Genomic DNA, 16381 nt, shown 5'->3' on the forward strand with positions numbered 1-16381 from the left:
CAAAACATCTGGGGACCCGTAGGTTGAGGACCACTGTTCGACACCTTGAATTCAATTGGCAGAAATTGAAATAAGCTGAGGAAAAAGGGAGTAAGTAGGTGGAGGAGACAGAACTTGGGACATTTTAAAAGCAGTCACACAAATGGAATGACAGAAGATAAATCAGTAGTATCCTTGTTAGATCTAGCAAGTTGAAGTGTTCATAATGTCACATCTCAGGAAGCTAGAAGTCATGATGGAACAGTGTGAGTTACGTGCAAACAAATCCAGTTCGAATGAAAAAAAAGGCATATCCTGAAGCTAGAAGTTGAAATGGCATAAGGTAAATTGCCCTGCTCAAATTAAAAAAGCCTTGTGTATTGCCTTTTAAAAAATAAAAATGCCTGTCATAATGGCAGTGATCTTGCTCAAGAAATAGACAAATTATATCGGAGTGTATAGCAAACGTGAACTCAAAAGGAATTCAGTTGCTATGTGCCTACAGCATTTAATGTGCTCTACTTCATTGTCAAGCACTCCAGTATTGCTCTTTGTTTGACTCAGGGCAGAACCACATCTTGAAAAAGTTACTTCTCTAGACTACAATGTCCAGAATCCCCCAGATGGCATGACCACTGGCTATATTTTAGGAGGAGTTTTGGGAACTGTAGTACAAAAAGAATTTTCAGAAGCTGTGACCTGCATCATTCATCTTGGATAAGCTGAATGAAGCAGGTCAGCTGGTAAAGATGTCAAAATAACATCTCTGTTGTTCTTTGCAATGTCTGGAATGATCTTATCCAACTTGGTGGCTTATAAATGTATTTGTCAGTAACTTGCACCATCCCAGCCAGCATGGCATCTCATAACCACCAACTATTCCAATTTGGCAGACATAGCTCTGACTTTTCCAACTGCTTTTAAAAGAAGATGCTGGCCACAGATGCAGGCGAAACGTCAGGAAAGAACACTACTGGAACATGGCCATGGCCTGAAAATCTCACAGCAACCCACTCTTTTTAAAATGTTCCAGCTTCTCCCTCCTTCTCAATTTGACCACAGTTTACTTCAGTTTATGCAAACTGAGTTCAAAGTGCAAAAATAGTTTGTACTTGGTTGATTAAGTGGGGTGAGAGGACAGGAACCATGCCTTTGGTTCAGCCATGTAATTTCACAAAGGGGAAAATGTGGGTCCATTTAAAATATTTTCTTTTGGGTTCCTAGGCACTTTAACAAATCCAGGGCCACCTAAAAAGCGCCACAAAGGATGGTCTCCAGAATCCCCATCCTCCAATGAAGCTTGGAATTTGCAGCCCAACCCACAAATGGCAAATCGAAATAAAAATGGTGAGTACCTGCCTTGACTTGATTCTCTCTCAATCTCTTGAACCAATATATTGAATAAATATCTTTACTGCAGCCATATATTTATGATTAATCTTTCTGAATTGACTTGTAGATGGAGGAGGAGGAGGAGGAGGAGGAGGGCTGTCCTGCTTACCTCATCCTACCATGTTAGGACCAGCATCTTCTCCAGTGGTAGCTTCTGGAGAGCCAGTTTCAATTCCTGAAAATCTACTTAAAATATATAAAGCAAAGCCTGTGATATTTAAAGGTAACTATAGATCAAGGGATTTAAAACAGGTCTGGCCTGATTTTATTTGTGTTCCTATTATACGTTTACTTCTCTAGCACAGAACACAGGGAGCTCCAGTACTGTAATCTGTGTTTTTAATTCACAGGGCATGGAAACTTTCCTTATCTTTGTGGGAACCTTAATGATGTCATTGTGAGTCCTCTTTTATACACATGTTACAGAAATGCACAGTCTATCTCTAGAGCTTATGAACAATATGGAGCTTCTACCATACAACCTATTTCAGAGGAAATGCAGCTCTTGCTAACCGTCTATTACCTTGTTCAGCTTGGTGAGTCTTCTTCCTCCAGCTGATATGTCATCTCAAGTATTGCTTGTGCATATGTTGTACTCTCGTCTGGAATTTTAGTGTAGCATTTTATGTAGGATCTACAATGGAGACAAAACCCCTATTAAAACCAAAATCCTAATAAAATCCCTGGTACTTTTATTCTAAGAATGGACTTGAGGAGATTTTACTGTTTCCATGCCCAACTCCAGAGCTTGGAATCATTACCGGTCACGGTGGCTTAGGAATCTAAAAGTTGTGATCTAAAGAACTTAACATTTATGAGAACTTCACAACCAGGGTGTATTCTTATGATTTATAGGGTGTGGACTGTAACTTCTATTAGCCCTAGCCAATGGTGAAGGATAGTGGGAATTATAGACTGACAACACCTGTACATTCTCCATCCCAGAGGTAGAGAGTTTTTATTCTAGTGCGAACAAATATGACACTAGAAATGTCAATTCCTATTAAATTTGAATGTAAATGTTACCTGAGGTCTAATGAGAGAAATACAAACATTGCTAATGAAGAATGAAGTTTTTAATGTGTTTACATATTTTACATGCATTCTCTTCGTGCAGTAATGGAAATAGGACATTTGGAGTCTCTGAGGTACTTCATAACACTTAGGAATTGTCTAGAATGTGTGGGCTTTCTTTTTTACCAGTTTTATTCATAACAGTATTCTGCTGTAAATAAAGAAATCTATAAAGGACATTGAGGGCTCTGGGTTTCCACAAGGTTTTTTCATTTTGCAGAATTTATTTTGTCAATGAATAATAATAAGGGGACTCAGGTCGGATTACAGAACACATATACAGCAAACATTCAATGCTGTTATACAGATAACAAGGACAGACAATACATAGACAGCTGTAAAGGCTCCCCCCCCCTCCATTTTTCAATTTCCGGCATCTGGGGGCTGTGCTCGCCTCCTGCCACAGAGGTGTGTTGTTGCCCCATCTTCCATGCCGAGGAGCTTTTGTTGTCCTTAGACGTCCTCCGGATCGAATTGCCTTATGGGCCTTTTATAACCTCCCTGCTTTTTAACAAAGATAGACAATACATAGATAATATATAGAGAGAGGTAAAGGCTTCCCCCTCCCCCGCCCATCTTTCCATTTCTAGCATCTGGAGGCTGTGCTCAATTCCAGCCACGGGGGTGTGCTGTCACTCCATCTTCCATGCCAAGGAGCTTTTGTCATCCTTAGATGTATTCCGGATCAAATTGCCTTATGGGCGCCGTTTATAATCTCACTGCTTTTAAAAGCAGTACCCATTTATCTATTTACATTTCTGCTTTCGATCTGCTACGTGGGCAGGGAGCTGGGGCTGATGGTGGGTGCTCACCCCTACGTGGTCTTGAACTGCCAACCTTTCAATTGGCAAGATTTTCTACAGCTAGCGGTTAGCCCGCTGAGCTAAGCCTGGCCTCTAAATAAAGCAAAGCATTCATGGAAAGCCATAGAAGATCTAATTTTAGGAAACCTTCAGCCTGGGGCTCTCTATCTTCAGATTCCATTGTCCGTGCTGGGCAAGAATAATGGGAATTGCAGTCAAGAGCAGGTTGGGGGGGAAGGCTAGCTTGTGGCAGGCCCTGTGTGATAATAATAAGCTTAATTTATCCAGTGAGCTCATGAGAGAGAAATAGTTTTGTGAGCTGAATGACTCCTAACATTTGCCCATTTTTGATACCATATTGCTGCTTCCCTCAGCTTCAGACCAGGTCCCTTTGATCGAGGACTTGGAGCAGATCTTCATGCGTTCGTGGCGGGAGTCCCATCTTTCTGAAATCCGCCAGTATCAACAAGCCATTCCACAAGCTTTTCCTCAGGTTCCTGGCCCAATTGCCCCAGTGACTTCAGCTCAACTTCCCTGGCTGGCCGGACTGGCAGCCAGCTCTTGCAATGACAGTGTTCACATCATTGAGTGCAACTATTCTTTAGCAGAAGGACTCTCGGAAATGTTTAAGATGCTCATTGAGGGAAAGCTAGTGAAGACCAACTATGTGGTGATCATATGCTCTGGGAGGAACAGAACCATTGATTCTTGCATTGCTGTGACAGGTGAGCGGCTAAAGGAAAACATGGGACATGCTAGCATTAGAGTGGCCTAGAGCTTTTATGTCATTGTTGGGACTAACAGTTAGCAGGTTAATGGGCAAAGTATTTTAGCAATTGGCACATACATTTATTATAATGTGTGACAGAACACTTTTGTAAAATTCATTTGTTACACACCCTTTACAGGGATCCAGATGAACTCATCTGAGTACAATCCAGGTAACCCAGCATAATTGAGTGTGGCTGGTTCTTAATCCTTATTGCTGCCCCCCATGCATCCCAAAACCTCATTTTAAAGAGCTAGGAATTTCAGGTGGTAGAGAGGGTTGAAGAGAACAGGGAAGAAAGTTCTGTGCAAATGTGTCTCTTTATTTTTTTAGATTCCACTGAGGACTTGAATGTTCTAAATTAATTTCAAAAGGGAATTAAATGTCTCTTCTCATTAAGAAGCCTTTATCGTGTCTCAATAGGAGAGCCAAATCGAGCAATTCTCTACATTTTTCTGAAAACAAGTAGGGTTTCAAAATGAAATTGGAAACTCAAAGCTTATATTTGGCCAGTCCGTATTCTACTTCGTATTATAGTTCTAATAATATCATTGGGGCATATGAGTCAAATGTGAATAAGAAAAAGGACTGGTTGTTTCAAATTAATCTCACATTTTTGTCTTTGTTCTGTTGAACCTGGCAGCTGGCATAGAGTTTTGAGACAGTTTCCTATTTAAGTATAGCCAGGCTCACATCTGTTTCACTTCAGGAGCTTAACCATTCCATTTATTTTTCATTGATATCCTTGAAACTGATAAAATATTACTGAGATTTGTGTCATACTTATATATGAATTGAATTGCACATAACAGTAACTCCTTGCCTTTTCTCTTTGTATTTCATAGGGAAATATCAAGCCAGAATACTATCTGAGAGCATGCTCACTCCAGCAGAATATCAGAAAGAGGTTAATTATGAACTAGTTACTGGAAAAGCAGAAGCCCTGGGAGCCTTCTTTGGTTCTCTCTGTCCAGGTATGACGTGGCTTCTCCACACAGTGGCAGACTTTTTAAAGCCTTTCTAAGAACCTGAGTCAGCCTTCTCCAGCTTGTTACCATCCATATGCTTTGGACTATAGCTCCCATCATTCATACCTATTGACTCTGCTGGTGGAGGCTTATGACAATTATAAACCAAAACAGGCACCAGGTTGAATGGGTGTGAGCTGACTTAGATCATAATTAGGTAGTTTGATCATTTATGTGACATGCTTATAAATTATAAACTCTACAGAAGTTTAATTTGGAGCGTGTTCGCTTCAGTTACGTATTGTGAAATTGATAGAATGCCCTCTCATTCATATACTCTGAAAAACAATGCCACCCCAAAGGATTAGGCTGCTGGAAATGCAATTGGAAATACACTCCACAGGATGAATAGTTCATACCTCAGGTGAACCATTGCCCAATATTTTAAAAGGCTTCGCTTGTTTACAGTGCATCACTTGGACATTATAAATGTCGTATAACATTTTTACTGAATGTCGAAGTACTTTCTGTAACATGTCAGAATTCAGCTATTCATTTCAACTTTTCTTAATTAAGAATTCAGCTTTGAAAACATTAAACTTAGAAACTAAACTAAGCTGTTGCTTCTTTTTCTTCCACTGGTTAGCATCAGAAATATATTTGAAATATAATGATTTGCTTTACCAAAGATCACCTGGAAGTCAGGCCTATATGAAGAAATTTGTCGAATCTCATTTCTTTTGATGCCCTCTGAATCAGCCCTGCGAAGGTCTGCACGGCCAGCCTCTGAGCCACAAGAGTGATGGGAGGGCGTCTGCACAGCCAAGTACCGTGTCACCCTGGTAGTGGGGAGGAGTCCACACTGTCCAACAGCGCTAGTGGTTCAGCAACACTGCACAGCCACCCTTATTGCCCTCTCTAGGAGTGACTACAGAGTGCAAAATTACTGGTGGTTGTTGCTCATTGCTAGTGCTGATTAGTCATAGGCCCATTTTTTTTCATTTGTTTCATCCATGTTTTTGTTTCATGCCATTCGTTTGTTTAAACGGAAAAAGCAGTGAAATGAAAGGAAAATGGGAATGGTAACCATTTCTTTGCCTAATTTTCATCCCATTGGTGGCAGTGGGTGGGCTTCCCACGTTCCCCTCCCCTCAGTTTTAAGGCTAGAGGGTCTCACCATTTCACTGAAGAGTTGTGGGCTCTTTAGGCCTGCAGGCCACACACACACATTCAAAGAGCCTGCGACTGCCAGGGCTTGCAGCTGATCTCCGAGCGCCAAATGTCTAGTAAGAGGCGCTCCGCGCTCCGTTTGGCACTCAGCTGCAAGCCCTGGCAGTCATGGGTGCTTTGGGCCTGCAGGCCACACACACTCTTAAAGAGAACTTATTTCCAAGTTACTGTGAGTTGAAAAGTACAGGGGCGTCTTGCTACTCATTTAAAAAGTTAATGGAGCCCAAAGAAGAGCCAAGGGTTGCAAAAACAGCATGAATGAGCCACAGACTGCATTTTGCCCATCCAGATTCTGAAACGGGATTATCCCACCAAACCTAACAACTCAAATGAATGCTAGAGAGAGCCTGAGGATCAGTGAAATGGTGAGACCCTCTAGCCTAAAACTGAGGGGAAGGGGAGTGTGGGAAGCCCTCCTATGTTGGCCAATGGGATGAAAAAATTCATTCATTTGGATGAAAGAACAAAACAGCTCATTCAGAAAGGCCCCGTTTTCAGAAACAGTGCTTGGAAATAAATGAATGAAACAGACAGAAATGGATAGCAATTCTATACAAAAGCACAAGTCTAGTGCTGATGCAGGCCAAAGCACCAGTGTGACCTGGAAAGTGTGTCATCCTACAGTTTTGTTCAACTATATATTTATGAATGCAAGTAGAGCAGAAGTAAGTTGTAAAGGTAATAAACAGTTTTTAATTTAAATGCATGGTTGTATAAGATTTTAAAATTCGGTCCTTATAAACAGTAGATACAGCTTGCACAAATCCTCCTCTTGGAGAGTGGGGGTTACTTAGGGGGAATTCAGTCACCCCTTGGTTAGATTCTGCATTAATACTTTCATTTGCATTTGCCAGCTAACTTTAATTACGTCTCATCCCGAGTAACAAAAAAGTGTAATAAATTTTTGTTGAATAGTAACTTCACACATTTCTTGGCTATGGCTGAGGAATGCTACAACTGTGATATAATGGTGCAACATAAAATAATTCTGTTTTTCATTTTATAGATGGGGATACTGATGTTTTGTTGGAAAAGTTTTATCAAGAAAACCGAGCCCACATTTCACCATCTCTCTCTGCAGTGAATAAACAAGCAGCACTGGATGCAAGTGGAACAGCTGTGTGCACAAGTAAGTGATGTGTTCATGTACTACATGAACAAATGGTTACTGTTTCACAGTGATAGCTCTGCAAGACTTCCCCCCTGAGCATAGAACTGTTTTTTGTTTTATCCTTTGGAATTCTCAAAGAATTCCAAGTAACTTTTTTCAAGTAACCTTTTCATGTTCTGTGGTGTTCTCATGCTAAATGCAACATTTCTAAGCTCTGTTGCCATCAGTGAGTTTAAAATGGAATATTTACTCTTGCAAAAATTCAATAAGTGTGTGAGACAGTGACTGTCTTAATATTATCCTATATATTCATATGGAAGTCTATAGTTTTTAGTAAAAAATTCCACCAAAAACCTGTATCAATTTATCCATTGGTCAGTGTGATTACTGTTATCTTAAATCTTATATAAAGGAAGATGAAGGGAAGACAGTTCCATTCCTGAAGCACAGCATGTCCCCTTTATTCCTCAATTCGATATCCATGGTTTCAGTTACCCACACTTCAAAAATACCCCCTGCCCCGCCTGAAGTATTTGTGAGTCTTTCTAGGTCCTCCAGTGCTATTCTATGCTTCCAGCCCAAGTACAGTCAAAATATATTCTTCGCTATTATCTATGGTTTCAGGCATCTACAGGGAGTCTTGGAAAGTATCCCCTTCAGATATAGGGTGCTGGTGTCGTAGTCCACATTCTTGGATTTTGGCCAGAGCTTTGTCTTTGCAAGTGGGTTTTTGCCATTTCTTGGGGATACCTTGTTACAGTCGAGCTTTTGGATCCCTCTAGGTATCTCTATCAAATCCACTTTCTTTTTTTTAAGTCCACACCCTTAATTCATAATGCCCTTTAGGAAATGACCCACATAATGAGACTATGATATTGCCTGAGCAGAAGCAAACTAAGATGTGTCACATCACCCTCCTTCTAAACTGTGACACTATAGCTATATAGACACAAACAACATCTGTAAAACATGGTTGAAGCCTTTCCTTATCTCACGTTATTTTGGTTTCCCCCCATCTAGGTTATCACATTGAACGGCATCAGATCCGCCCTTTCCAGCTCGCAGTGGCTCAGAAATTGCTCTCTCATGTTTGCTCCATTGCAGACTCCAGCACTCAAAATCTTGACTTGGGCTCCTTTGAGAAAGTGGATTTCCTTATATGTGTTCCTCCTTCAGAAGTGACATATCAGCAGACACTGTTCCACCTTTGGCATTCAGGTGCATACTAAGAAAAAACTCTTGAAGGTTAGTAACATTGCCATTTGAATATCAATATTGCTGAGTTACATTCATTCTCTCTCTCTAGGTGTTTTATTAGAACTTGGGTTGGAGAAGGAACATCTTACAAAGCAGAAAGTGGAGCAATATGTGGTGAAAGTTGATGCTGAAGCCCAGACTAAGTTCAAAGCATTTTTACAAAACTCCATACAGAATCCACATACACTCTTTGTATTGATCCATGACCATGCTCACTGGGACCTTGTGAGGTAAGAATGGCTTTTTCTTTCAAGGCAGTATGGTGAAAGTGGTGTAGTTATTTGGAATACAATGATAAATTTATTGAGCGATTGTTTGAAAAAAAATCATTCTGCACATCTCTAACAGTATCCTATCTTACTCCTTGTGATAGCATACCTGTGATACTACCAGTTTAGGTGTATATACCTAGTGGTAGAAACACAAATACTTAATATAAATTCATATTTCAATAAATTACCATCACTGTTAAATCCATTTTGATTAGAGTTATGTTGATTAGTTTAGTGTTTTCTTTTACAAAATATTTACAAGAATGTGTACATTTCAAAGTGGTCAGCTACAACCATCAAATATAAACTGAAAACTATGCACAAAATGATGTTTTAATACCCTGAAATATGTGGCATGCCGAACTATGCTGGGAAGGCTATTCAAAAATAATATGTCTAAAAAAAGGAAAAATATTGTTGCATGTGTTATATTAGGCATAAGAAAATGCTACCTATTGGAAATTGGCGAAGTAAATTCCTTTATTTCTATTACAACAGAGTTTGAAACATATGGCATTACTATGGGGACAAAGAATACAAAGATTTCTCCAGTATCAATTTCACACTAATATTAGTGCCATAGCGACATTCTATGGAAAACTGGGATTGTTATTTTGATGATGTAATAGATCATCAAGTGCCAAATGTCCCTCCCTCAACAACAAGGATTTCATAGAATGTTGCCATAAGCAGTTATAATGAGATCATAGTGCTATAACTTTGTAATGCAGAGGCCCAGCAACCAAATTGAAAATTATGGGATGTGCATCTGTTTTACTTACTCAGAGTTAAGTATTTATACTAGTAGCCCTTGACTGCATATTCTGCTTTTTTACAGCGCTGTTCATAGCCTTTATCCTCAGTCAGATCCAGCCATGGGGTTTGTGGACAGACTGCTAAACTGTAGAGAAGTGAAAGAAGCTCCAAATATTGTGACACTTCATGTGACTTCCTTCCCTTATGCACTGCAGACACAATACACTCGTATCAGCCCTTATAATGAAATCCACTGGCCTTCATTATACAACAATGTAAGAAGATAATCTTAGGATCTATGTGAGCTTTTCTTTTTTCAATCTAGTTTGATTATCATAATCATGCTTTTTATGAGCTGTAACAGAACTGTTGTTCATAAAAAATGTGTTTTTACCACAGGACTAGGTTTGCAAAAATATACTTTTTGCCAGTTCCTATGTAGAAACATGATTTTGAATATCCACACAAAAAGTACTGTTTTTGTGCCAAAATCAATGCATTCTGCATTAAAATGCTGCTTTTTGCACCAGAAACAAGTTTTCTGTTGAATACTATGCGAATTTTTGTGCACTTTTTCTCCATTCAAGTCCCAAAGTGTGAAGTATTTCTGTATTTTCTTGATGATGGTGATGGATCTTAGATATTGGGATTCTGTTGTCCTTTGGGATATGATTCTTTACCAATTTTATTCTTAAAGGAAGCAATAAATAATGTTTTTTATCACTATAATAACCTCTTTGGAAACTTTTTTTTTTGCAGTTCAGGTCTTATTTTATGTGCATGCATACTATTTTTGTGCAGAAAGCAGCAATTTTTGCACATAAAACAGAATTTTCTGCATAAAAATACAAACAAGACCCAAACTATGAAAACTCTCATCAGTGCAAGATTATCATGTTTTTCAACATGTTGGCATGGGGCTGGTAAGAGTTGTAGTGCATCAACACTTAGAGATGTTCAGGTCTGCCACATACTTATTATCATCTTTTTAGCCTTTATTATCTAGATGAAATTTAAGGATGTTGAGAACTGAGGTTCTGTGATTAATTTCCATCTGTTGACAATATGAATGTAGTGTTTCCTGTTTAATATGAAGGAAAATATTCCAGCAAATATTTTGGTGTGTTTTCTCTGTAATTGAAGACACAAGTTATACAACAAAAGAAATATTGTCCTTATTGCATCCCCATCACTGATTTCATATCAATACTGCTGCTTGAAGTGGTTGCCTAATACGATTGTGTGGCTGAGCCAACTCTAAATAAGTATAGATGAGGGTTTTAGTTGAGACAAAAAGTAATATTAGTTGGTTGTATGTGAGTAAGAAGGTGTATTTGTAATAATATGATATATAGATTGACACCAGTCATATTTCACTCCTTTAATAGTCATGTCTCATTTATTCTAGGGTGCAGAGTTGTACCATGAAAACAAGAGGTATTATGGATTGTCTGAATTTATTGAATCTACTCTTTCTGGACACAGCCTTCCGTTACTCCGATATGATAGCTCTTTTGAAGCAATGGTCATGGCTTTGGGCAAAAGGTAAAATGAAAACTGTTTTCCAAGTTGACTGAAATTAAAATGCAGCAATGTAGCTGGGTCCAATTTTTGTTTCATGCACATATCACAGTGTTTTAAAGTGTGGGCATTCAACAGCGGTGGGTAACTTGTTAATCATTTTGCCTACTTGCAGGTACTTGCAGTGAGAGGGCAAATCAGTTCCCCAATCGTTATCATTCAAACATCCTTAAATAAGAAAACTCTTACATGTTCCATGGGTATATAGGCATACCTTCTGAGTGTTCAATAATGTTTACTCCCAAGTAAGTGTGCCTAGGATAGATTGCTGGCAGTCTTCGTTATTCCTGGGAAAGACCAAGGACAGTCACTTTTTATATTCCTTAGTTCTTTATTTATTATGCCTCTGTCCGATCATGCTAGAAGAGGGTCAACTATATAGGAGTCATATAGGTGTAATTTTGCAAGATAATTTTGAGGGGAGTTCACCCCACAAGTGTCTTGAGGATCCTGATCATACTTGTCCCCTATGTTGAAGTCCATGATGAAGGAGTTCAGTAGTTTGTCATCCAAGTGAAATTACAAGCATCTCTTGTTTTGTTTCAAGGTTTCCTAGACTACACAGCGCAGTGATCAGGACATTTGTTCTTGTTCAGCACTATTCTGCAGCCATGATGGCAGTCTGCGGTTTGTCACAGATGAAAAACTACACAACTGTTGAAACTCTGGAAATCGCCCAGAATCTCATCAATTCTTCACGACAGTGTCCCAATGGACATGGGCTAATGGTGGTCTTAAGGATACCATGCATCCCTCTGGCAACGGTGGCTTATGAACGCCTCAGCCATGTGAGGGAAAGACTTGCCCTTGAAGAGCATTTTGAAATCATCTTGGGCAACCCCAACTCTGGCATCACCGTAGGGAAGCACTTTGTGGAGCAACTCAAGGTATTGTACACAAGAGAGCCTCAGCTATCCAGATCATGTTGCTACTGACTGGAAGTTGTTACCAGACAAGAACTTCTGCTTTTGGGCTTAATAGGGACATGCACAAATGGATCAATTGGAATCGGTGTGAGATGGGCGATCATCTAAATATCTTGTCCACTCTACTTGAGCAACGTGTCTAATTGTCAAGTCCCACATTTTCTTCATGTGCCATGGCTCAAGACTGAGCCAGCTAATTAAATGTCACTGGAGAGAATTATCCTATGAAGGAAATGAAGACATGCCAGCCAGATGATAGTTTATACTGTGGTCATTGATACACTCTGATGGCTAGTTTGTTGGCTTGGGATAGCCCATTCCCTCTCCTTTTTCTGCTTGGAAGTGAATTCCATTTATCTTAATTAGATCTTTTGTCAGCAAAACAGTCGGCCAAACATTTAGTTGATTTGCCAGGCCAAATTTTAATCAATGGCAATTGAACATACCATATTTCTATCTTTTCTTTGGGTGTATGTGTGTGTGAGAGTGGAAGCTATCTTAATTTCTAAGATCTTGGTAGTTTTTCTAATACTATATGAGAACTTTTGCTCACTGGATTTTAAATGTGTTTGTTTTATGTATATTCCAACTTTCTCCCAACAAAGGACCAAAAAAATTAAGCATTACACTTCAAGGCATTACATATTTTTATGTAATGCAGTTACAATTCTTAAGTGGTCCAAAGGTCAGTATCCTGTTTATTATATTTTTATCCTAGATGTCTTCTGGGGAATTAAAGATGGGATGCAATAGGGTCAGAGGCTGAATGAGAACAGCTTCTCCAAGCTTACTTGGCTCTTGGGAAGAGGACTGCAGTTTGAAACAGGAGCTTAGAAGTGCATTAAAGTACTGAGTGCATTTCTTCAGCTCTCAAGTCGTTACTAGTTCCCATTGCTCAAGTGACACATGTATATGCTGATTAGTTAATTTCAAATATTATGACAGATCTGGCAGAAAATTGAAGATGCTGAATGGAGACCCCAGACATACTTGGAATTGGAGGGTCTACCTTGCATATTGATCTTTAGTGGCATGGATCCTCAAGGAGAGTCTCTTCCAAGGTAACGATATCATGAAGTAAAACCCAAATATTTATGTCTGTAATCTGTCTTTGCTATAACGATAATAGTAGAAAAATCTTGTAACAAATTGCAATTCTTCTCAAGGAAAAAGAGGAAACTCTTTAAAGTTTTGCATCTGATGCCTGGAACTGCAGTGGGCCTAAAAAAAGGAAGTGCTTATTTTGCTTTGTTGTGTCTGTTGAATGGGACAGAAATAACAATTAACTAAAGGCTTTCTATCATGCACACGTTCATAAACGCAAATGCCAGCAATTTGGAAATTCAAGGTCTCATGAAATATCTGTGCAGCCACATTGTCATGGCTGTTTTCATATAAAATGTTAACATATATACTCATGTACAAATTAACTTCATGTATAAATCAAGAGCAGGGTTTAGGGGCAAAATTTTGGATTTTAATATGATGTGTGGATAAGTCGAGGATCATTCCATGGAGAAGGAAAAGAAGCAATGCTTTGCCAAGGGGCTACCTTTTCTTACTTGCTGCCACCGTTTCCCTGCCCAGGCATTCAAAAAGGCCACAAGTTGTGCCATAGTGGAGAGAGTAGAGGGGATCTGTGATTCCTTTAGGTTGATTGGGGTGGACTAAGCTCTGGCCTTTTGCCATTCTTCTCAGAGAAAGAGATTATTCATTTTAAAAAGAGTCAAGGTACAGTATTCACACTGTCCTGTGGATAAGTCAATCCAGTTTTGTGGGGATTAATTTTTTTACTAACATTTCTAGACCTATATATAAATATATAATACTAACTTGGGGACCCGGTGGTGCCTGGGTTATTAGAAGAAGACCTTGTTTGTTTTGGGATGTTAGATAATATCACTGAAGCTTGGTCCAAATCCATCGTCGGCTGGGTTTAGTGCTCTCTGGATAAGGGTGAACTACAACTCTCAGATTCCCCAGGGCAATCACCCCAAACCCTGCCAGTATTTGCAGTTGGTCATGTTGGGTCTGTGTGCCAAGTTTGGACCAGATCTGACGTTACCTGGGTTCAGTGCTCTCTGGATAAGGGTGAACTACAACTCCCAGGTCCTAGGTCAAACACCCCCAAAACAAGCCTATATGCACAGTTGGCCATGTTGGGTCTGTGTGCCAAGTTTGGTCCAGATCTGACATCAACTGGGTTCAGTGCTTTCTGGATGCAGGTGAACTATAACTCCCAAAATCAAGGTCCATTCCCACTAACCCCTGCAGTATATTCAGTTGGTCATAAGGCTTTTCTGTGCCAAGTTTGGTCCCAGTCCATTGTCAGTGAGGGTCACAGTATCAGTGAAGGTACTCCAAGTCCCATTATCCGTGGCAAGTTTGGTCTAGTTCCATGGTTGTTTGTGTTATCCATTGTTCGTTGGGTTAACAGTGCTCTCTGGATGTAGGTCAAGTACAAGTCCTGTAAATCATGGTGAATTCTCCCCAAACCTCTTGCTCAGTTACTGATCAATTCCTCTATTTGTTGTGTGCCATAGGAAAGGGTAGGAAAGGGTTAAGGGAGTGGCATTGGACGGGGTCATGCAAATCAAGGAACCCTGGGATGTCTATTCTGGAGGAAAAACAGAACATCTAGGAGGAAATGGTCCCCGCATGAAAGCCTTCACTTGGGTGGGGGGCAGGATGGTGTTTGTGGAGGACATGGGCAGGGTTTGGGCTGTACATGCTTCTCACTATAATCTGCATGTCAGTGGAGGGAGAGGGCCATTAGTGTCTCCTGCTTCGTGGGAACTATTAACTGTTTGTGGAGGCTGGAGGGAAGCTGTCTGTGCAAGTGGACGCCTCCTCCACATGCACACATACACATTTTTCACTTTTATTATGTGTATAAATAGGGTAAATTATGTTATGCTCATCAGAACACATTGCTATAGTAATGAACTGTTTTACACATAACTGAACCAAGCAGTCCTCCCACCCCCTCCTGAATTCTGGGCAGTTTAGTCTTGCTGCTTTTATCAGTTCCTCATTCAGAATAGCTAGCTGGGATGACAAACCAGGACCAAGTTGTAGTTACAAGCCAGGGTTCAGTTGTAGTTACAAGCCATGGTTTAAACAAACTAGAGTTTAGAAGCCAGTAGCAACCTATGTCTTCTAATTATGCTTTTCATCTGGTGAAAAACCTGTGGTCTGCTTGTGTCGATGGGTACAAACATACAAAGTGAGAACTTGGGAAGTCAATATATGACTTAATTTTATGTTTGGAAGAAGCCTCAGAACAGTAAAAAAGCAACATTTAATTATACTCCAAAGACCCTTATTGAACCATAGGTGTACAAGGTATGCAGATTAATGAGATTGACAACATACAAATGAGTAAAATTTACAACAGTTAAAAACTGCTTTAAAATGTATTGGCTAAAAACATAGGTAAAAGACTACAAGAAGAAGTCAAAGTGAGAGTTTCTGATCTGGAAGCAAATATCCCCCAGTCTCTGAAGTATTGTAACTCTGTTACTAACACTCATGGACACTTTAATTGTTGACAGATGATCCAGTTCTTCTCTCTGTGTATCCCTCTATTCTGTTACTTCCTTGTAAAACAGTTCTTTGCTCAAATGAGCTCTGCCTTTCTTTTAAACTTGAGTGCACCCCCCCCCCCCCCGACTACCTGCTTTCACAATATTTGCTAATTTTCAGTATATATTGATTGCAATTATAGCAATGATTTTGTGGTGGAAATGCAACATACTTCGCTATATAATGAGGAAATAAAAAGGTAGAATGATGATAATCCCTGGAAGAATATTGCTTAGTTCACACGCTCCTCTTTCTGTCTGCCTGTCTCAACAAGGTCCCTGAGATACTGCGACTTGCGCTTGATCAACTCCTCGTGCTTGGTGCGGACAGCCTTGGAGCAAGAGCTTGGCTTGGCAGCTTATTTTATCAGTTCTGAAATCTCAGTGGAGAAAGTGGCTCCCACCAACGATGTCCTGGAGAGTGATCCAGAGAAGTTGAGCAGTACAGATAATGAAGATGAAGAAACAGTAATAGAAGGTAGAGATTGGAACATCAAGAGGACCATTGTTCTAAAACGCCCTAACCCAACCTGCACCCTAAAAGTCTCCTCTCATTCCCAACCAATATGATCATTCTGGATGGAAATTATACTTGAACACACCTGGTGGACCTGAAAGAAAACTGTCCTAAAAATTATCTGATTCACAGAGTGATATTTTGACACCGGTGATATAGATG

The 16381-nt window shown here is 39.8% G+C and overlaps 1 protein-coding gene and 1 long non-coding RNA gene across 7 annotated transcripts in view; one reads left to right on the forward strand and one right to left on the reverse strand.

Annotated features, from left to right (window-relative positions):
• The window catches only part of greb1 (growth regulating estrogen receptor binding 1), a 135338-nt gene that overhangs the window by 96358 nt on the left and 22599 nt on the right, over positions 1 to 16381 (forward strand). For all 6 annotated transcript variants that reach the window (XM_062983699.1, XM_016996526.2, XM_016996521.2 and 3 more), the window contains 13 exons: positions 1204 to 1326; positions 1439 to 1594; positions 1722 to 1907; positions 3623 to 3973; positions 4863 to 4991; positions 7222 to 7344; positions 8347 to 8544; positions 8633 to 8813; positions 9694 to 9886; positions 11020 to 11156; positions 11740 to 12079; positions 13064 to 13179; positions 15978 to 16180. In XM_062983699.1, the coding sequence (XP_062839769.1) occupies positions 1204 to 1326; positions 1439 to 1594; positions 1722 to 1907; positions 3623 to 3973; positions 4863 to 4991; positions 7222 to 7344; positions 8347 to 8544; positions 8633 to 8813; positions 9694 to 9886; positions 11020 to 11156; positions 11740 to 12079; positions 13064 to 13179; positions 15978 to 16180 (2436 nt within the window). The remainder of the gene's footprint in view (positions 1 to 1203; positions 1327 to 1438; positions 1595 to 1721; positions 1908 to 3622; positions 3974 to 4862; positions 4992 to 7221; positions 7345 to 8346; positions 8545 to 8632; positions 8814 to 9693; positions 9887 to 11019; positions 11157 to 11739; positions 12080 to 13063; positions 13180 to 15977; positions 16181 to 16381) is intronic.
• Positions 1867 to 16381, reverse strand: part of LOC134299858 (uncharacterized) — a 99850-nt gene continuing 85335 nt past the window's right edge. The window contains exon 5 of the long non-coding RNA XR_010007099.1: positions 1867 to 2005. This is a non-coding gene — a long non-coding RNA (uncharacterized LOC134299858). The remainder of the gene's footprint in view (positions 2006 to 16381) is intronic.

The sequence above is a fragment of the Anolis carolinensis genome, chromosome 1, assembly GCF_035594765.1.
Source record: "Anolis carolinensis isolate JA03-04 chromosome 1, rAnoCar3.1.pri, whole genome shotgun sequence".
NCBI lineage: Eukaryota > Metazoa > Chordata > Lepidosauria > Squamata > Dactyloidae > Anolis > Anolis carolinensis.